This window comes from Anabrus simplex, chromosome 4, assembly GCF_040414725.1.
Source record: "Anabrus simplex isolate iqAnaSimp1 chromosome 4, ASM4041472v1, whole genome shotgun sequence".
Lineage (NCBI taxonomy): Eukaryota > Metazoa > Arthropoda > Insecta > Orthoptera > Tettigoniidae > Anabrus > Anabrus simplex.
Window position 1 is genome coordinate 40,536,169 of NC_090268.1, and position 23,303 is coordinate 40,559,471.

At 41.3% G+C, this 23,303-nt stretch overlaps 1 protein-coding gene across 2 annotated transcripts in view; it reads left to right on the forward strand.

Moving 5' to 3' along the window:
- Window positions 1–23,303, forward strand: part of SCaMC (Short Calcium-binding Mitochondrial Carrier) — a 513,715-nt gene that overhangs the window by 359,399 nt on the left and 131,013 nt on the right. The window contains exon 1 of one of the 2 annotated variants that reach the window (XM_067145051.2): window positions 5,641–5,831. The exons of the other annotated variant lie outside the window; for it this stretch is intronic. Within the exon in view, the coding sequence (XP_067001152.1) occupies window positions 5,739–5,831 (93 nt within the window). The 5' untranslated portion in view covers window positions 5,641–5,738. Of the gene's footprint in view, window positions 1–5,640; window positions 5,832–23,303 lie in introns of those variants that run through there. 2 annotated transcript variants of the gene reach the window in all.

Genomic DNA, 23,303 nt, shown 5'->3' on the forward strand with positions numbered 1-23,303 from the left:
CACCTCCATCACACTGCAGTAGGCCTGTACGCACAGCAAGACAATGCGCCGTCCAGCCACTCCTGAACTATGGCTGATTGGTTCGATGAGCACTCCACGAGCATGAAGATACTTATCTGGTCCTGAAGGTCATCCGATCTCAATCCTATTGACCACATCTTAAGAGGTTGTAGAGAGAGATGTGTGTTCCGTTGGCCCTGCTCTGAACAATCTCTGCGCATTCCGGGAGGCTGTGCAGTGGTCATTGAACAGTATGACTTCCACACAGTTTGCTTTACGTCGCACCGACACACATAGGTCGTATGTCGACGATGGGATAGGAAGGGGCTTAAAGTGGTTAGGAAGCGGCCGTGGCCTTAATTAAGGTGTAAAATTGGAAAACCACGGAAAATCATCTTCAGGGCTGCCAACAGTAGGGTTCGAACCCACTGTCTTCCAAATGCAAGTTCACAGCAGTATGTCTTCCCACGCTTCCGGTATCTTGTGGAGTCCCTGTCATGCCGCACTGCCATCGTCCTCAGAGCGGAAGGGGTTGCTACACGCAACTAGCCAGGTATCTCTAATTCCATTGCTTATTGTATTTTGCCTTTACTGGCGGGACCTAGTGTTTACAGTGCACTATGTCTTCTGGTATGGGCTAGAACAATTTTGTTACTTTCATTGATCTGTCTCAGCTTTATCCTTGGCTTTGACAAAATGAAAATGGCTGAGGTATGAGTGATGCTAGTAATGCCATTACCGAGCTCGATAGCTGCAGTCGCTTAAGTGCGGTCAGTATCCAGTAATCGGGAGATAGTGGGTTCGAACCCCACTGTCGGCAGCCCTGAAGATGGTTTTCCGTGGTTTCCAATTTTCACACCAGGCAAATGCTGGGGCTGTACCTTAATTAAGGCCACGGCCACTTCCTTCCCATTCCTAGGCCTTCCCTGTCCCATCGTCGCCATAAGACCTATCTGTGTCGGTGCGACGTAAAGCAAATAGCAAGTAATACCATTCCTTCTGCAGCCAGTCCCTACTATGGATGGTGTGAAAATATTGCTCATAGGGTCGGTTGGTGCATGCATTACAGTGGGCTTGGCAGACTGATATGTAATAGAAACTTGTGGCTCGGTGAGGAAAACAACGGGAAACTACCTCACTCCTCATTTCCCTAGTACGCCTCTTCAGTGATGCCTAGGCCATCTATGACAGCTGATGGCGGAGCTGTTGAGGATCCAACCAGCCTTCGGGCTGAGGACTAAACATACACATCAATGTATTAACAGATATGAACTATTATTTCTACAAGAGAGAATGGTATATGTATAGTCCATGAGCGACGTACTTTGTATGGGAAGTATTGGTAATAGCCTTACGTGGCACATCCTCCGTGGAGTTGCTGCAGCCATGCTGGTGTACCAGCAGAAATACTGCATTCTAATACAAGAAGTGCTGAAAATGACCATCATGTGCCTGAATGTACGCCTGGACACGCGGCCCTGTTGTTGGACACGTTCGAACACTCCCGGCATTGTCCACCTCTGTAGTGTAAAGTTTAGCGCTATTAGCTGTCGGAGGCCTGAGTTCGATTCCCGGTAGTCTCCTACCAGGCATTTAAGATTGGCAGGAGGCCTGGTATGTGGTTAAATAGATACATGCAGCTTTTCTCCATCGGGGACGTGCCTGAAAAGAGCTGCATGTCCATCGCCTCGAAATTTGAACAAGAGTTTACTCCTTTTTACTCCAGGCATTGCATAACTCTATTCGATGGCAATCTTGTTCCATACGCTGGCGAATTACTGCAGTATCCGTAACGGTATGCATGACTTCAAAGTGAAATGTAAGTACGAACTCCCTTCTACCCACAACCCCCAATTCAGGATAATAACCAAAACAGTCGTAAACGATCGACTGCAGGGCATATTGTCATAGGTTTTTTGTGTTGTTTTGTAGTGTACTATTAATCCATTTCCCGATTACTTCCCACCCCTATATACAGTATATACAGTCGTGGAGATAATAAATTATTCATACACTGCAGTGTAGAAAAGTAAACGTTATTTTTGCCGCTTTGAAAACAAAAATACTTATTACATTTCTAACATATACATTGTTAATTCATAACTACAGCTCTACAGGTAGAAAAATAAGTATTTACAAAACGTATATCTGTAACACACTGTCAAGTGCTCTTGCTCTTTTGCACTGCGAAGTATTAAAAACTGACTGAAAACGGAACTTATAACAAAGCCACAACTCGTTTAAAACCCCTCCTATGTATTTTTGCCATTCCCGTAACAGACATTCTTTCAAAGCTGTTTTATCATATATTTCGTGTTTTCTCATTCGTGTTTTAAGTTCACTCAACAGGTGCTCGATTGGGTTCAAGTCCAGACTCTGAGCTGGAGTTTCGAGAGGATGTAGTGTGTGGTACTACAGCAGCCACAGACGTACAATGTCCGCTGTATGTTTTAGGTCACTGTCTTGCTGAAATTAATAATTTCTCGCAAGACTCAAGGCATTAACATTGTTGTAAATTCTCTTTGAGAATATTGAAATACACAAATTTGTCCGTGTTACCATCAGTAAAAACAAGTTTCCCAACAACGGAAGCTGGCATACATCCCCAAACCATAACTACCACTTCCATGCTTCACCGTGGTTTGAAGGTTTTGAGGGTCTAGTTCTGTATTCGGTCTCCTCCAGACCAACATCGCACCATCGTTGTAAAAGATATTAAATTTACTCTCATCCGTAAATAATACCGTATCCCAGAAATTTGTTGCCTTGTATACATGCTGTTGCGCGAATTCCAATCTCCATTGCTTTTTCTTTTTACTAATGTAGGGTTTTCATCTACATACCCTGTCTCTGTAGCCCTAACGGTTGAGAATGGTATAGATTGCCCTTAGAGTGGTGACCTTTCCGGACTGGTCACGCACATGTGCAGATAGTGCAGACGATGATAATTTAGGGGATTTCTTTATCATTCTTAGCAGAATTCTAGTCTCTCTTGCCGTAAGCTTCTGTGGACGCCTTTGATCACTGTTTTTCTGTTCATATATCGCTTAATGAGGGATTGCGCAGTCGCTCGACTTCTTCCGATTATACTTGCAATTTCAGAATATAATTTTTGTTGAAGGATATTGGGAGACAACAATGTTTCTTTCCTCCACGGTCGTTTTCTTCTCTTAGTGGCCCATTCTGCTCTTGCTAAAGAATAAAGTTATCCAACTCCTCATCTACTTCCCGCCAACATTCAGGCAGGCTGTTATACTCGGCACGACCAGGTGAATTGGACGTGCGGTTAGGGGTGTTCAGCTGTGAGTTTGCATCCGGGAGGTAGTAGGTTCGAACCCCACTGTCGACAGCCCTGAAGATGGTTTTCCGTGGTCTCCCATTTTCACACCAGACATCCTGGGGCTGTACCGTAATTAAAGCCAGGGCATCTTCCTTTCTACTTCTAGCCCTTTGCCTATCCCATAGTCGCAATAAGACCTATCTGTGTCGGTGTGACGTAAAGCAAATTTAAAAAAAACTCGGTATACAGTAGTAATCCCATCTATCGGAGATGAGTTGCAACAGAGACACAAAACACATCACAACAAACAATGGTCAGTGTAATGTTATTGTTGATCAATATTATGAACTTTCTGTATTGTAGGCCTTCGCATTTAGTTTTCTTTCGACTCTGTGATATTATGGCGTCTTACAAAAGTATTTATAGCGTAGACTGTAGTTCCTTATTCCCTGAATTTCCATACCGATTTTCATTAACTTCTGTTACCCATGTTCTCGCGACTCGGCGCTGATATGGACTTAGCAACAAAAATCAAAATTCATGGATATCTCTGTTATCATAGCCGGTACGGTAAAATGTATAAGACATAAATGATCAGAAATTTAATACTATGTAACTTTAGTATGAGAATTAAATTTTAGGCCTTCCCCCAAACTACCATTTCACTCGGCGTGAATAAAATTATTTATAGCCTAGATTATAGCATCTTATTCCCCGACTTTGCATACCGATTTCCATTAAGATAGGACCTCTGATAACATAAATATTTGAGAATTAAATTTTAGGCCTTCACCTAAACTACCATTTCCCTCGGCGTGAATAAGATTATTTATGGCCTAGATTGTAGCGACTTACCACCAGACTTTACATACCGACTTTCATTAAATTATCTTCAGCCGTTTTCTCGTGATGCGTATACATACATACATACATACATACATACATACATACAGACAGACAGACAGACAGACAGACAGACAGACAGACAGACAGACAGACAGACAGACAGACAGACAGACAGAAATTACGGAAAATTAAAAAGTGCATTTCTTTGTCACTGTGGACACGATCGATACAGAAATACCATCCTTTTTAAATTCTGAGTAATGTACAGACAAAACTCTTATTTTATAATATATAGATATGTATAGATTATAATGACGAAGTTACCACACTCAGTACAAAGAGACCTCTCCACCACACGTACTGCCAGGTTTTTTTTTTCCTAACATACAGTTTTGCCGCTCCAAACCAGTATAGTACTGTACATGATTTTCAGTCATTTTCTCCACGCAGAGTCATCACTACTCTTAGAGAGACATTTCCGCCCCAAGTCTTTGACCCCTCATTACTTTTATTTTGTAGTCATTTAACGTCACCGAAAACCTGTATTTGTTATTAGAACCTTGTCCGCCTCTGTAGCATAACGGTTAGTGTTATTAGCTGCCGTCCTCGGGGGCCCGGGTTCGATTCCCGGTACTGCCAGAAATTTAAAACCGGCAGGAGGGCTGGTATGTGGTTGATATGGTACATGCAATTCACCTCCAATGGGGGTGGGCCTGAAAAGAGCTGCAACCACCTCGGGATGAGGACACGAATTGGAACCTTAAAATACGTCGACGGCTTCCCTGTGCCCCCTGCCGACATGCCAGTAATTCAGATTATGTTTGGCTAGAATTTCGAAGATTTTTTTTTTTTTACCGCCGAGCTCGATAGCTGCAGTCGCTTAAGTGCGGCCAGTTTCGAGTATTCGGGATATACAGAATCTTTAAATGATAAAAATATCGGTCAACTCCATCCCATGGCTTTAGGCCGGGTAGTGGGTTCGAACGCCACTGTCGGCAGCCCTGAAGATGGTTGTCCGTGGTTTCCCATTTTCACACCAGGCAAATGTTGGGGCTGTACCTTAATTAAGGCCACGGACTCTTCCTTCCCACTCCTAGCCGTTTCCTATCCCATCGTCGCCATAAGACCTATCTGTGTTGGTGCGACGTAAAGCAACTTGTAGGCCTAATAGTTTTTCGTTACCATATGTAGACTTATCTGTTGGCAGAACATAAATCTTCCCTGATACCACTCGCATCTTGTATTGCAAACGACTCCCAGTTGCTGTTAATTTAATTGACTTCGTTTCCACTCAAGTTCATGGCAAGAAAGTTCATCGCTTATCGAACAGCTGGAGCTGCGTGAAGTGTCATAGACAGGACTTACGTAACAAAGACAACGTAGCAAAGGTCGGTGAAAATAACGTATGCTGCTGGCCACCAGGGCTCGTGCCAGCCAGCCAGTGCCGTCACGTGGTTCTTGCGTCTTCCGCGTAAGCTGAGATACGATAAGAGCTTAGTGCGGCTTTGCCGGTCTCAACAGCCGGTTGAGTGCGGCTACTCACCCCTGTGGAAGTGCATACAGTTCGCTATTTGTCGGATTGCTTGTGTTTTTATTTGTCCAGCCTTGTACAATGCAATTGGAACAACAGACTGCCATGGCGACGCCTGTAACATGTGAGGTTTGCCACAACTTCGTCCTTCTGGTGCATCAAATCATCTCGAAGGTAATATCAGTTGTAGTGATAGATATTAGACTGTGGTGATAGGAAGTATATAAGTTAGTTACCAGAATAGTCACGTATCTGTTAGAGCATTTAAAATAAAATAGATATATTTAGCATCTGTTAAACGTAAATCGGTCTTCAGAGTCGACATAAAGAGTAAATTTCTGCGGAAAAGAACTTCTTAAACGTGATCGTGAATATGCCGGCTTGCATTCGGGAGATAGTGGGTTTGAACCCCACTGTCGGCAGCCCTGAAGATGGTTTTCCGTGGTTTCCCATTTTCACACCAGGCAAATGCTGGGGCTGTACCTTAATTAAGGCTACGGCCGCTTCCTTCCCATTCCTAGGCCTTTCTTCTCCCGTCGCCGCCATAAGACATATCTTGAATGTCGATTGTTTGTGTCAAGTTTCCATCCCGGAACAATGAGCACAGAAGGTTACAATTTTGTTATACTGTTAACCACAATACAGTTTTAATGAAAAGCGGTGTACTTATTTTAAGCATAATAAGTGTACAAGTAATTAAGGTTAGGTACTGGACAGTAGACTTTTATTTTGTGGTATTAACTTTTAATATGGTGCCGATTTCATATTATCCGCCACGCGGCTGCGTTGGAGACCAAAGAACTGAACCACAATTTCGTATCACTTGACCGGCTTATTACTTGCGAAGTGTCAGCTAATGACTTAACATATTTAGGAGTTACGTACCACTTGAAAGAGTGGGAAATAATGCGAAGTAAAAACTATTTCCTAATGAATGCATTCAGTTTGTATATCCATTGTCCACTTCTAGTGCAGAAGCCTCGGTGATGTTACCACTACTGATGTTAACCTTCCGTCGGGCGCAACTGATATGATTGGCACACGTGTTGATTTTTATCTCGTATTCGTCATTCGCGAACTTCTACCTTTAAGTAGTTTCTTGTTTCCGTGTGACTTTCAAGGCCATATCGGCCAGTTCATAAGAATCTTTTATTTTACTTACGCCATAATGAAATAATGCAGTAATTTATAAATTTTCACAATAATAGTAATGTTATCCATCCTTACGCCCGTCAGACACATTGCGCCCGAACACACTGTATATTTCTATTGTATTAATTTGTTTCAGGATTTATATTTAAAATCAGAAAAATAATGTTTACGTAAACATAAGTTTAAAGGGCAGTTATTAAAATATTATAGTAGTTTTCTTCAGCAAATGTAAATTATTTTTGTTTCTGATTTCTAAAGCGTGTCTGTCAGGTCCATTACGCCCTCTGGCGTGGAAATGGAATTCCAGTTTGACATTAAGAGGTACGTATTGTCCTGACGTAAGTATTTGGGAATTACGGGAAAATCGTTCGCGAGTAGACAACGACCTAGGTGGTACGAAATGTCCTAAAAAATCAAGTACGAGCTCAATAGCTGCAGTCGCTTAAGTGCGGCCAGTATCCAGTATTCGGGAGATAGTAGTTCGGCAGCCCTAAAAATAGTATTCCGTGGTTTCCCATTTTCACCAGTAAAATGCTGGGATTGTACCTTAATTAAGGCCACGGCCGCTTTCTTCCCACTCCTAGCCCTTCCTTGTCCCATCGTCGCCATAAGACCTATCTGTCCCGGTGCGACGTAAAGCAAAAAATAAAAAAATCAAGTGGTGCTGAATGTCCGTGGTACGAAATATCCGGACACTGTACGCCACGACTAGCAATCCAAGCTCTTTATATAAATTCTTCGATGAATACAGTATATTATGGCTTACTTTCCTGTAACATTGTGACGCACAAGAAGTCTTGTTTGAACTCCCAGACCTCTGAATCATCATGTGGAGAACTTGATTAATTTGGCCTCAAGCTAGGAATATCATTGAAGTACGAATAGTTATTCTCCTGTGCATTTCTTATGACAAATAGAAACGTGTGATTCACATAAAAGAGGTGGTTTTTTAATATTATTACATTTCTGTTTGATGATAGCTACAGACATGCAGTAAGTTTATAAATATGCAGTATCTGTTGGAGAATTGGTTACTCTCTCAGTAGTAGATGCGTAAATGGCTTGTACACACAATGCATTGCAAACGAGATGTGCGATGCTTGTCAGAAGCGCTTACCAAAGGACATGTTTCCAACTTCCTAAGGCGAGGTTTCTGTCTTTCTTCGGACGAATTATCTTCGGTACGTCCTTTGTGGCAATGATGGAGTTCGATATCGAAATGATGATGTGGTGGTGGTGGTGGTGGTAATAATTACTCTTTTAAGATGAAACACAGTTTTACAATTAACATCGTAAACATAATACCGGGGAGGTCGGATAAGAAAGATGAAGGCGAGGATCCTGACACCAATGGAAGCAATGCCAGACTTAGCTAGGGGAGCCGTGGTCGCCAATCTACACTTAAGAGTTGAGAGTTCCAGGTTCCCCTTTTAGCCGCCTCTTACGACAGGCAGGGGTTAGCGTGGATTTTAATCTATCGTCCCCACCAGCGTTGGCAACCGTACGGTTTTAAACGTACATTTACAATTTTCAACCTTCTTTGTACGGTTCGAATGGCAAGCTGTACGCATTTTCTACGGTTCTGCGACATTTTAAAATGAACATTTTGTATTATTATTATTATTATTATTATTATTATTATTAGCAAAGTTCAGATTGTGTATGCAAAATTATTTTTTCTCCTGTTTCAATATACATAATTTCCTGGACATGTATGACGTGGTCTCCATTTCTTCAGGGGATTCCCAAGCTTTGAATGTTATGATTCACGTTTGAGCTGGTTTCAGATCAACCAGTGAAGCGTCTGAATAGTCGGAGACGTGGGATTTTTGTCTCACTCTGCGGCCGGGATTACCCTATTCCAAAACTATCAACTGTGAATCTCATAGTCGTATATTTGTTTAGTCACACTGCTGAATCAGCCCACACCAAACTCCTCAATCGTTTCTTAACCAGTGTGAAGCGTGGTGCAACATCGAGCATGTAACAGTGCAGCGTCTATAAAAACTTTTTTTAAAAGTTGTAAATCTTAGGGATAACACACCAAACTCCGTCAATCGTTTCTTAATCCGTGTGAAGTGTGGTGTAACATCAAACCTGTAAAAACAGTGCGGCGTCTAGTTGTAAATCTTATGGATAACGTGATTTCGTCAAACTTGTAAATAATATTGTAAAGTACTTACAAATTTTTGTTGCGTGGCAATGTAGTGCTTCAATTCCTTGTTGGTTAGCTTACTCTGTATTATAAATAAGTATATATTCATTTCTTTGGCGTTTATTTTGAACTATCTGATGTACCCGTGCTTCGCTACGGGATTCTCAGAAAGACTGTCTTTGTGGTTTTCCTAACTGAAGTCAACATACGTCATTACTAAAACGTCAGTAGAAATGTCGCGATTAAAAGCAGTGTTATCATATAAAATACTCGATCAAACGGAAAACCGCACATTTTCTCCCTTTTAACGAACAGTACTACGGTGCCGATCTAACAGTCCAAAGTTCCAGTGCTGAAATGACAGGCCGCAGACAGCCGTGAACACTCCTGTGCCATTATTCCGTTACTGCTCATTTCAATCAATGCCTCAGTGTAGGAATTGAATAGCTCGAATGCTATGATGAACCACTGTGTTACGTACCAGTAGTATCAGAAAATATATGGACCAGACGGATGGCATGCTAAAGAAGTAGTTTACCTAAGGCTACGATTACATTGGAGGCACGCTTGTACAAGTAATTTGGTGGCGCGCGCGTGCGCAGCCGCTCACACTGCCCGCCACAAGCAAGTGCACGCTTGCGCAAGCTTGATCCGACTGCACTTCGAAACAATTTTTTTTTTTTTTAAGTTGCAAGCGTGCAATATGCGGGATATTTTCACAAACTATTCAGTCGGCACTTTTAATGCTTATAATTAATACGTTACATTAACTTTTTTTGGGAGAGAAAGGCCTACGGCAGATTGAATATCATTTGTAAATTCATCAAAAGCATATTTTAAAGTCAATAGTTAATAAATCTTGGCAAGTCTTACCTCCACGTAACCATCAGCTTCTCTTCAGGTGATACACACTTTCGGAAATTAGATTGCCTCCTTATTCTAGGAGTGATTTTTTTTTTTCAGTATATAGTAGAAAATGTCTGGTATCATTCTGAAGTATTCAAAAAACTTATCAGGCTGTCTAAGCAAATCGTTGAATATTCGTGCATACTCTCCATCTTCCTCTCTGTCCAAAAAATACTCGTTCACCCACTCTTCCCTGATTTCCTGCTCATCCAAAAATAAAAATTTTAAAACACCATTTTCCAAAACAATGTCCTCATCGTCTGACATCTCCATTTCGACTGACCTGTTTGTAATAATTAACTTGCACCTGCTTGCATTTAGTGTGAACACATTGCTGTTCACGCCAGCTTGCGCACGCGCGCGCCACCAACTTTACTTGCACAAGCGTGCCTCCAATGTGATCGAAGCCTAACTCTCCAGCTACTTCCCTCCAATAATCAGGCAGGCTCTTACACTCGGTACGACCGGGCGAGTTGATCGTGTGGTTAAGGGCGCGCAGCTTTGAGCTTGCATAGGGGAGATAGTGGTTCGAATCCCACTGTCGGCAGCCCTGAATATGGTATTCCGTGGTTTCCCATTTTCACGCCAGGCAAATGTTGGGGCTGTGCCTTAATTAAGGCCAAGGCCGCTTCCTTCACACTCCCAGCCCTTTCCTATCCCATCGTCGCCATAAGACCTATTCGTACCGGTGCGACGTAAGCAAATTTTTTTAAAAAAACTCGGTGCGCTGCAGTAATCCTATCTATTGGAGATGAGTGGCAACAGAAGAGGCAAAGCGCATCACAAAAAGCAATGGTCAATATAATGTTATTGTTCATCAATGTTATGAGGCTTCTGTATTGTAGACTTTCATATTTAGTTTTCTTTCGACTCTGGTATTAGGGCGTCTTATAAAATTATTTACAGCGTAGACTGTGGTTCCTTATTCTCCGACTTTACATACCGATTTGTATTAAATTCTGTTTACCCATTTTCTCGTGACTCAGCGCTGATGTGGACTTAGTAACAAAAATTCAAGTTCATGAATATATCTGTGATCATAGCCGGTACGGTAACAATGTATAAGACGTCCCTGGAATATTATGATGAACCAGGGTGTTACTTACTAGTAGTATCAGAAAATGTATGAACCAGTAGAAAGGCATGCTAAAGAAGAAAGTTATCTAACTCCCCGGCTATTTCCCGCCAGTATTCAGGCAGACTGTTGTATTCGATACGCAGCTGTAATCCTATCCTATCTATCGGGGATGAGTGGCAGTTAAGAGACAAAAAACATCACAACAAACAATGGCCAGTGTAATTTTATTGTTGATCAGTTTTTATGAGCTTTCGACGTTGTAGGCCTTCAAATATAGTTTTCTTCTGATTCTGAAATACCACTCTTACCATAGTTGGTACGGTGAAACTGAATAAAACATAAATGATCTGAAATTGTATTCTCTAACTTTTGTTATGTAGTACTTTTCGACAGGACCAGGTATTTAAAAGTTATATTCTAGGCGCTTTCCCCTAAACTACCATTTCATCCAGGGCGATTAAAATTACTTACAGCCTAGACCGGTAGTTTTTTATCCCCCGACTCTACATACCGATTTTCATTAAATTCTGTTCACCCATTTGCTCGTTGCTCGGCGTTGATATGGACTTAGCAACAAAAATACAAACTCATGAATAACTCTTATCACAGCCGGTACGGTAAAAACGCGTAAAACATAAATTATCGGAAATTTAATTCTATCTAACTTTAGTACTGTTATTTATCGATAGGACCACTAATAACAAATATTTGAGAATTATATGTTAGACCTTTCCCTAAACTACCATTTCACTCAGCGAGAATAAAATGATTTATAGCCTAGAATGGTTCATTCCCTGACTTAGCATACCGACTTTCATTTAATTCTCTTCAGCCGTTTTCTCGTGATGCGTGTACATACATACAGACAGACAGAAATTATGGAAAATTTTGTTTTTTTCTAGTTGCTTTACGTCGCACCGACACAGATAGGTCTTATGGCGACGATGGGACAGGGAAGGGCTAGGAGTGGGAAGGAAGCGGCCGTGGCCTTAATTAAGGTACAGCCCCAGCATTTGCCTGGTGTGAAAATTGGAAACCACGGAAAACCATTTTCAGGGCTGCCGACAGTGGGGTTCGAACCTACTATCTCCCGAATACTGGATACTGGCCGCACTTAAGCGACTGCAGCTATCGAGCTCGGTATGGAAAATTAAAAAGTGCATTTGCTTGTTACTGTGGTCAGGACCGTTACAGAAATAGCATTCTTTTTTTTTTAATTCTGAGCAATGTACAGAGAAAACTCTTATTTTATGTAATTATATAGATGTTAAATAAGTAATGATGTGGTTAACTTCTGATTCCAAAAATAGAGCATGTCCTTCGACACCCAAAAAATTAAAACTATCTGTTAAATCACCCAGAAGGAAACAAAAGTACAGGTAGTCGTGAGAGAGTTAGGCCTATAGACAGTATAGGAAATGGCTGCGTCCTGATCAGCATGTGAAGAAAGGGCAAAGTGTATATGCAGAGATGCCAACTATTACGATTCAATCGTAATAATTACGAATTACCCATCATAATTACGCCTTTACGAATCACACACCACAAATTACGATTTTTTGTTGATTTTTAAATCTAAGTGTATGAAGTGTTCAGAAGGATACACAAGGCGGCATGAATTCTCGGAATATTATCCTCGGATTTCTCACAAATAATTTATCCCCCTTTCCTGTCGTTCGTTTAAGAATATTTCGAGTTTTCACGCGCTGGACGCAGTGTGTGCTTCCAGTACCGGAAATTTAGGCACCTGTGAAGTGGCATATCTTGCGGAGTTGTTGTCCTTGTTCGTCACATGATCAGACTTCCATGCAAGTATGAGAGTTCTTTTCTCTTTGTTTTGGCGGTAAAGTGGTGACAAACTCCGTTTAATGGTGAATACTGTGTGCGTGACTGTTGAAGAAGTATTTATTGCGATTTTAGTTGCCAAATTTACATATATTGCTCTTCTAGGATATATGCTAATCGTGTGTTACGAAATGCGAAAGGTTTGAAATAATGAAGGGATTTCTTGTGCTGATTACGTTACCGTGACTAGTGACGCTAGTAATAAATATAGTTGAAAATTTTGGGAGGTATACTCGGAAGAATGACCCAGTTTAATGCGCTCCTCAAAATCTCATTCACACGTGTTTTGTAGTGTGTGGAGCCGCGATGTTTCGGATGCGCATGATGAAAATGAACAAGACTGAATTTCGTGCTAATATGAACTCCGACCTGTTAAGTGCTCTGTTAGTGCAGAGGATGCACATGATATGAAAAGAAAAAGGATGTTACCAGTGTACGTTTACCAAACAGTAACTACAAGCTTTAAATGATATGTAAGTTAGTAAGATCACGAAAAAAAAAAGAAAAAATCTACGACCGCCCCCCCCCCCGTGCCGTAACGGCTGCATTACGAATTACCTTTTTTGAAAGTTGGCATCTCTGTATATGTTGCATTTTCTTACTTCCGGTTTGATATTATTGCACGCATTCTATTCGAATGTTAGTGTATTTTGGTGAATATTATTATTATACTGTACGGTTTTTCGATTTTCGAAGGTTGACAACGCTGGTCCCCACCCACATGGGAGATACGAAATGGAAGGGAAAAAATGATGTTACGTATGGACTATAGTGACATCACTCGGATGCTTTACAGAACTAAACTTCTTTGGGCCCAATGTCGTTTAAAACAAAAACTGCCAGAATCCATGCGGTATGAACAAGGTTACGCTGTTTTTAATACCGTACCACCCGTTTTATATGATTCACTCTGTACCTTCCTTGTTATTTATAAGTAGGGCCCAGATGTTAATGACCTAAAATGATCACAAAATGACCTACAAAATGCCCCTAAAATTATCTTAAAATTAAAAAATGGTGTTATAAAAGTGATCAATTTCATAATAATTGTCTAAGACAAATGACGAATAACCTACGTGGTTAGAATAGCTGTATTGTAAAACGAAGATTTTAGTAAAATGAGTGTATTACTACTAAGTTATTAATCAATAAATTAAAATTTATCACTGTTCATTTTCATTTCTACTAAAATAATGTGAATAAACATACCTTAGAAAGCATTGCAATATACCACCATAGTCCCCCTCAATTTATCAAAGGAGAAGGAACGGTGGTTGTCGGCTGATACTGTTTTATATTTTGAGAAACTTCTTTCTACTTTCATTGATGTGATAGGAGCATATTTGAAAAAATTATGTGACTGATTCGATGTGGATAGGGTTCTTCAGCAACAAGGTAAAATCGTCCTTTTTCTGCAGTCATGTAAAACCATTTTTCATCAACATGAATCCGATTGAACATGTCCTGAAATCTTGCTCTGCGTATCGAAATTTCTGGATCCAACATTGACAAACAAAAAAGCAAACGCTTCTGTTCTCCTGTGAAGTTCAGTGTTGGTTTGTCTTGATGCATGTCGTCTAACATTTTTTTCTTGGATTCTGCGATGCACTGTTGATTTTGACATACCCAAAGCGACAGCTACAGATCTGATAGTCTTTCTTTGACGCAATGGAATGTTTTTAAGTCTATCCTGATCTATACATTTCCTCTTTCTACCGACTCTCCCTTCCATTCTAGCGGAGACATCAGCAACGATGTTGTCATTCATTATGGAGTTCTCACCTTGTTTCCATATGCGCTCTATGGACCGTCTATGAAGGGCAAATTTCACAGCACTTCCCTTTATTACACCTCTTGGCAAGATGCCATTATTACTTACACTTATTACTTAAACGGTACGTACTTCGTATTGAAGTCTATTGTATACACAAAGCGTCTGACTCACGTCACTACCACTGCATTCACAGATAGCTTGCGTTGATCTGAACACCTCGGTTCATGCGACCGCCTACCAAGGTCATGCGCATATGTCCCAGACTGCTAAACCAGTTTATATGCTCTGCGACAGAGCAAACATCGCTGTTCTGTGCTTAAATTGCTATTACGTTGCCGTTGTTAACAATAAAAGCTCGTTGACGGAATGAGACTATGATTTTGGGACAGAGGAAGTATTATTTGTTTCCCTATAATTTAAGAATTTACTTCAAAGAAATTGGAGATCAAACAACTTCGTTCAAGATACGTGTATCCTTGTCTTCCGTTGTCAGTTGTTTCTTTTATCAAATGGTGAAAGAACTTCCGGATTTATCATATATTCTAAATTAAATATTATTTTGAACTTTTTCGATAGTTACTAGGGTTCTCTTCAATTGCCACTTCTTTCTAACATGCAAGCTTCCTCTGTGGATCAATTCTAGTCTGTCTTCGGCTGCCAAAATAGCAGGTTCAAAACCGGCAGAGGTAGTTGGATTTTTGAAGAGTGGGAAGAAATTTAATTCGATACTCCATGTCGGCATGTAAAAATCTCTGCTGACACATTTGGCGCTTGCCTGACAAAATTAACCTAAAACCCAGCTACAGACACCCACGAGATATTCGTTATACTCTGCCATTTAATAGGCCTAGAATTAAACAGAACGACGAAATTGTTGAGCAGGCAGCCAGATGGCGTCAAATTAAAATGCTTGCACATGGTAGCTGAGGCCATACGATTATTATTATTATTATTATTATTATTATTATTATTATTATTATTATTATTATCATCATCATCATCTTATATACTATGGAGGAATCGTTGGCCTTAGTTGGACTGGTTCGATGCTACTTCCCTTCCACCCTAGATTGTGCTAACCTCGGCTCCCCCCCCCTCCCCCCTTTAATAACCTCTAAAACTATCAGTGCAAGTCCTAGGGGACTCGATGTGTCTTATAATCTTTCTCCTGTAGGATGATGAGATCAACATTTTCAAACGCAAGCCATTTGAAGAGAAAAAAGGAGGGCAATTTGAAAAAAAAAAAAAAGCCTGACAACACATTCAATTCCTATTTATTCACTAAGAACAATACAAACGAGAGGTGAATAGAGTAACGCTATTCATTGTAATCAATTCTGCAATCTTATTGTTCGTACTTCTGTGAAGAGGGAATGTCCTTCAGTAACTTTGTAGACTTCAAATTGCTGTGGAATACTTTACATGAAAAATGCTTAAAATTCGATTGTGCTGTTACAATACCCATTTATGAGCTATGCTGGTCATATCATTCCTTCTGCAGCCAGTCCGTGTTATGAATGGTATGAAAATATCGCTCATAGGGTCAGTTGGTGCATGCATTTCAATTGGCTTTGTAGACTGATATGTAATACCAATTTCTAGCTCGGCGAGGAAAGCAACGGGAAACTATCGCTCCTCATTTCCCTAGAATGCCTCTTCATTGACGCCTAGGTTACATATGACAGATGTTGGCGGAGCTGTGGAGGATCAAACCAGCCTTCGGGCTGAATACCCAACACACATACATACACACATACATACATACATACATACATACATACATACATTACCTATTACTGCTTTCATTGACAGTCTGTTCCTTTCGTCTGACCACGAAGTTTTGGTTAATGAAAATACCCTTTCATCATCGGCATTATGTCTGCTTATTAAATAAAAATGAATTGACGCATATACAGCAATTACTGTTGAAAACGCTTACCATTCACTACTTGTTAAAGAATATTTCAGTGAAAATACATTGTTTCTAAGAAAAATGCATCATTGCTTCCAAACGAATTGTTTTAGAGCACAATAATTCATCAAGCAATTTCGTATCATCCAAAACAACATTTCTATTATTCATTAATGTACATTACGGTAGTGATTATATAATTGAAACTACAGTGGGGTTTATAGATTCTGATGGGCGGGTACGGGGTTTGATTCCCGACCACGTTAGGGATTTTTACCTGGACCGAGGTTCACTCAGCTTACGTGATTGCTAGAGCCCGGAAGTCAGGCATTTTTGTAAAAAAATCTGGGGGATATATCGAAATGTTAAATAGTGATAAACATGTTTCATACATTTGGGAGTGTAGGATCAATTATTATTTTGACTTTTTTGTGTGTGCCTGTTGTAGTTTCCGTTGCCTATTTGAAAGTTTAATGCCATTTTATTGTCTTTTTTTTTAAGTTGTTGCGGATATTCTTGCTATTATTTACATACTAGCTGATGTACCCGTGCTTCGCTACGGAATTCTACATTGTAAACAGAATTATAGGTTAAGTAGTGTACACGTTTTAGCAAGATTGTAGTAAATTGCATACTTCTTAACGTTACCCTAGAAACCCGACGGGGAATATTCACCAAACATATTTTCTCATATGAAGACTGGGTTAGGAAATATCCATTGTAATGGTAGGCCTGCTTGCCTATCCTCAGTCACAATCAGGTTGGGGAGTTTTCATTATAATGGCAGAAACTCATTCTCTACCTGCCTTTTTACATCCTCAGAAAGATTGTCGTAGTGGTTTTCCAAACTGAAATGAACAGAGGTTATTACAATGCTGTCAGTAGGAATGGCGCGTTTAAAATGCTTTCATATGAAATACTCGATCAAATGAAAAACCACACATTTTCTCACTTTTAACGAACAGTTCTACGCTGCCGATCTAACAGTCCAAAGTTCCAGAGCTGGAATGACCAAGCCGCAGACAGCCGTGATCCGTGAACATTCTTCGCCTTTTTTTCGACGGGGGGAGTTGAATACTCAAGAGTCCCAGGTCAAAAACTATGTGCCCTTTTACTATCTGTTTCCCAGGAGTAACCGATAAGTCGGAAAATCTCAAATCACTACACTGGTGGCGGAAAAATGTATCTGACTTGGAGGCAAATTTTTCCTCCAAGCCAAAGCAGAAACCCATTTTTCACTGCTAATATGGAATAAGATGAATGTAGAATTTAGTAAAAGGTAGTTTTTTCTAGTGGCTTTACGTCGCACCGACACAGATACGTCTTATGGCGACGATGGGATAGGAAAGGTCTAGGTGTTGGAAGGAAGCGGCCGTGGCCGTAATTAATGCACAGCCCCAGCATTTGCCTGGTGTGAAAATGGGAAACCACGGAAAACCATCTTCAGGGCTGCCGACAGTGGGGTTGAAATCCACTGTCTGCCGAATGTAAGCTGTTGGCTACGTGGCCCAAGCCGCTCAGCCAGGTGATCGGTGAGATCTACACTGACTTAGCAAATGTCATGGGATAGTCACCTAATAGCGTATGGGGCCGCCTCTGGCCCTGCGAACTGCAGTGAGACGCCATGGAAGTGAGTCGACAAGCCCCTGGTAGTCCTCTGGACGCAGCTGACATCAAATCGTTTGCAGAGTGGCCGCCAATGCTGGTCTGTTCGTGGGTGCAGGATCCATGGCACGGAGCCTGCGTTGCAGGACATCCCAGATATGCTCGATAGGGTTCATATCGGGGCTCCTGGGTGACCATGGCAATCGTTGGACCTCCGCTGCATGTTCCTGGAACCATTCCCGGGCGACGTGGGAGCGATATGGCGGCGCGTTATCATCTTGAAACACCGCAGAACCGTCTGGGCGCTGGAAGGCCAAAAAGGGGTGGAGATGGTCTCCGAACAGCTCAACATACCGCGTACCAATCAAAGTCTCGTCCAGAAGAACTAGGGGGCCCATTCCATACCGGGAAAATGCACCCCAGACCATAACAGAGACATCAGCGCCCTGGACCACACCTTTGAGGCAGGCGGGATCCATCGCTTCATGTGGTCTGCGCCATACACGGTGCCTCCCATCGGCATGGTGCAGTTGAAATCGTGATTCGTCCGACCATATCACGTTACGCCATTGTTCCAGTGTCCATCCCTGGTGACTGGCGACAAATGCGCGTCGTTGTGCCCGATGACTTTGGGTTAACAGTGGCACGAGTGTGCGGCGCCGGCTCCCATACCCCACAGAACCCATGTTCCTACGGATTGTCCACTGGGAGACATGTCTAGCACGGCCTGTGTTGAATTGAGCCGTGATTTGTTTCACGGTTGCCCGTCTGTCACTATTGACAATTCGTCTCAGATGTCGCCGGTCACGGTCATCGAGGGTGGCTGGACGGCCGGTCGTTCGTCTGTTATGTACGGTGACACCCACATTCAACCATTCACGATACACCCTAGACACGGTTGATCGTGTGAAGCCGAATTCCCGCACCACTTCCGAAATCACACTTCCCATCCGTCGAGCACCGACCACCATACCCCGTTCGAACAGTGTCAGCTCACGACGACGTTCCATGTTACACCTGTCACATGCACAGCAACTACTCACAAGGTCTCCTACACAACTGCCGCTGGCACAGGGAGCGTGTGGTGCGCAGACAGCACACCTGGGCATCAGTGTTCCGCTATCCCATGGCATTTGCTCAGTCAGTGCATATTGTAGAAGACAACGAAATAAGTAAAAATTGAAGATATGCGGAAATAAATAGACGTGGAAACATTGAGTGTTCGTGTGATAAAATCACATGGGCATATTCACCGGACGAATGAAAAAATAATCCTAAACGTAACTAATAGAATATCAAATGAAAGGAGTGGCCAAAGGAACTCCAGATTGCAATAAGTGGTCATGATTAAGGGTACAGCATAAGGCTGCGGACTTTACTCGGTACGGTAAAAAACAGTGGGAAAATGGTAATATTCGAATTAAGCCCAAATCTGTGGACTGTACAATGTCGGGTGTGGAAACTGAAGAGAATAGAATGGAAATTTGTCTTTGATGTCATTACAGTTTTGCATCATGCTCAGTATGTATATAATGAGCTGAATGATCTTGTTCCTTAGTCACATATGTCGACTTATCAACTAGCAAATTTTTAAAAGCCGGGCTTTCGTTCGTGAACTACAATATTTTATAGGTAATGATGCGTGAGGCGAGAGTTGCAGATTCGTCGCTCCATAAGAAAGGGTATTTCCTTCCAGCAATGATTCACACACCGTCGTTCACTCTTATTAGACCCGCTGCTTACCACTACGCTCATCCGTGTCACGGTTAGTCCACACCAGAGTTAATAAACAATGTTAATGAAACAAAGTTCATAAAAACATGTTAATGAAAACATTTCTCAACATGTTAATAAACTTTTGTTAACAAACATCTTCACCGGACAAGTTGGCCGTGCGGTTAGGGGCGCGCTGCTGTGAGCTCGCATCCAGGAGATAGTGGGTTCGAACCCCACTGTCGGCAGCCCTGAAGATGGTTTTCTGTGGTTTCCCATTTTCACACCAGGAAAATGCTGGGGCTGTACCTTTAACTAAGGCCATGGCCGCTTTCTTTCCATTCATAGGCCTTTACTGTTCAATCGTCGCCATAAGACCTATCTGTGTCGGTGCGCCGTGAAGCAAATAGCAAAATTAAAAAGAAATCAATGTTGTGTCCACACCAAAATAGCTGTTTGTGAGTTTCAATGATATGGTCAGGAAGAAGAAAACACTTACAGCTGCAGATTCCATTATTTTTGTGGGTACAGTTAGAGGCAGTGGAAATGTGGCTATGGAGGAAGATAAGAACTAGCTGGATTGAGAAGAAAACTAATGAAGCAGTGCTTAGAGAAATAAACACCCAGAGACATTTAATAACAACGATAAAAAGGAGAAAAGCATCAGTTTTCGGTCACATTCTCCGGCATAATAACTTCATAAAGAACTTGTTCGAAGGCAAGGTGATGGGAAAGAAAGGCAGAGGGAAACCACGGAAGAAGATCATTGAAGAGGTAGTTGAGATGATGGGATGCCAAGGTTATGGAGAGATGAAAAGGATCGCAGAGAGAAGAAATCAATGGTTGCAGCGACAAGGCGAAGCCTTTAGATAACGATGATGATGATGATGAGTTAGAGAAAAGGGCAGACGCGAAGTGTGGCAAAGAATAATACTGGAAAGGCGAGTAGAATTACGTTTGGAAAGAACACTTATGTCAGAACTTTTAATCCATGATGCAGCAGGCTTTCAAAATTTTCTTGAGAATGCCCCCACATGACTTTGATGTATCCACAATGACGCACACAAAATGCTGTCAACTTGCGTACACAGATTTATTCACAATTATTTACAAATTAAACACACACAACTTTAAACACGGCCGTCACAAACAGAACACTTCACTACGAAAACATCAACACACCACCATCTTTAACAAATGTCTATCACTAAGCACATGCCACATGGAGATCGCAACCTAAAAACAATTGACTGCTTACAAGCATGCCATCCACAACACGTGGTCACAAGTGTAACTCCTGTTAAAGCATAACTCCAACCAAACAGTAACTCGTCTCTACCATCAAGACCACCTTCTTATATAGGTGCCTGGCTAGGCTTCTAGAAATATACGTTACAAAATTTCTTCTCGTAAATTCTAGGGTGCTTAATACATAGATATAATGTACAGAATATTCTCCACAGTTCTCGTCTGCCTAGTGCTATTCTGGATGTTACAGTGTGTTTCACAATACTGTAGTGGATTACAAATCATATATACAGGTGATAATAAATTTTATAGAGGTTCTTACATTAACTGAACTCATAAATAAATGTCTATATGCAGTATATGTTTCAGGACATAACCTCACACACAATGCGATCATCCGACTACGTAAATAATAATAATGGGGTTTAAATCAGACAACCTGAGGATTCCATGCCTGGCCTTTGCTGATGACCTTACTTTATTAGCAAACGACATGCATGAGGCCACTATGCAGCTTCAAACACTGCACTCTATTGCAGCTAAAGCGGGCCTCATGATCAACATTGGAAAGACCGAGTTTATGACCAACATCAAAGATGCCCCTACAACAATGGGAGTCAGTGATACAAAACACATCAAGAGAGCTAAAAATGTGAAGTACCTCGGAGAGTGGGTATCGGAGGACCTAAGTGAAACGATGGCTCTTGAACAAAGGAGAATCAAATTAGACAAGGCCTACCATGCCTGCAGAAAACTGTATGCCTCAAAGCATTTATCAAAGAATGTAAAACTGAGACACTAAAATGCAGTAGTCAGACCATCAGTCCTCTATGCAGCAGAATGCCTATCCCTAACTAAAAAAACCCCACTGAGAGCCCTGGAAGTGCAAGAACGGAAATTCCTGAGAAGAATAATAGGGCCAAGGATCCTACCAGATGGAAGGCGATGGTACAAACCCAACAATGAGCTCTACCAGCATCAAGAAAACCTCATAGATGCCATCAGGAGAAAACGTCTGACTTTCTATGGACACCTATACAGAATGGATCCTAATAGATTATCCCATAAGATCTTCAAGGTTGCTAACAAAGGCAAAGCTACTGGATTCCCCTGGACCAAACAAGTGGACAAAGATCTTGCAGAGCTTAATATTAATCAAGCCGCCATTACTGACAGAAATGCATACCGTTTAATGGTCAAAACTAAACCTTTCCTAACATCCCGTACATCAGCTAGCCACAAAGGAGCCGGGAATTGGTCAGAGGAGCGCAGGAAAGAATTCAGCGAGAAAATGAAGGAATACTGGGCCAACAGGAAGGCTCAAGAGGCCACTAAGAACACAATCCAGTATGCTAAAAGGGGCAGACGAAGACAAAAACACAGCTAGAACACAAGCACCGTGGTCCATAGATGGCCTAAACGCAAAGAAAAGAAAAAAAAATAATAAATTGATATAAACACTTCATAGCCACACATTACAAGTCATAAATAATAATCATAATCGTAAAATAATAATAATAATAATAATAATAATTCGAGCTCGATACTTGCATTATTTACCCATGGGTGAGAGAATATTGTTTTCAAGGAAAGGAGTTGCTCATAGGGTCAGTCGTGCTGCAATAGCACTTTCTGACCCAGTGAGGAAAGCAATGGCAAACTACCTCACTCCTCGTCTTGCCTAGTACGCCTCATTTTGGTGCTGCCATTGGTTTTTGCGGTTTTCTTATAACCGCATAACCTTTGGTGGTGCTATTTGAGGATCCAACCAGCCTCTGGGCTGATGACCTAACAGACAGACATTAGTTTATTACACTTGCGTCAAATTTCAGTTCTTGTTGACAGCAGTTGGGTCTGAAATTGCAAGTAATGATACAGATCATCGGAAAGCCGGCTCCAGTAACGACAGGGTGGTGTTTTTTGGATAGGCTATAACTTTAAGATTCCTAGCAACTGGTGACGTTTCAATTATATACCTATTTGTCTAGAGTACCGTATGAAAACAAGCAATTTCAGTTATAGTGTTCGAAGCTTATACAACAATATCAAGGAATTAGTAAAGGTACGAAATAAAGAAAATATTCATTTAACCTAGTTAGGATAGTATTATTTAGATGATATAAAGCGATTATAGGAGGTTAGGTTATTCAGCGAGGAGCGAAGCTGGAAATTCAACTATATTATAACATAGCTGAAAGAATATCATACAGAATTAAAGGTGCTGTATATTATAACTTTCGCTTGAGATTTGATAGTCA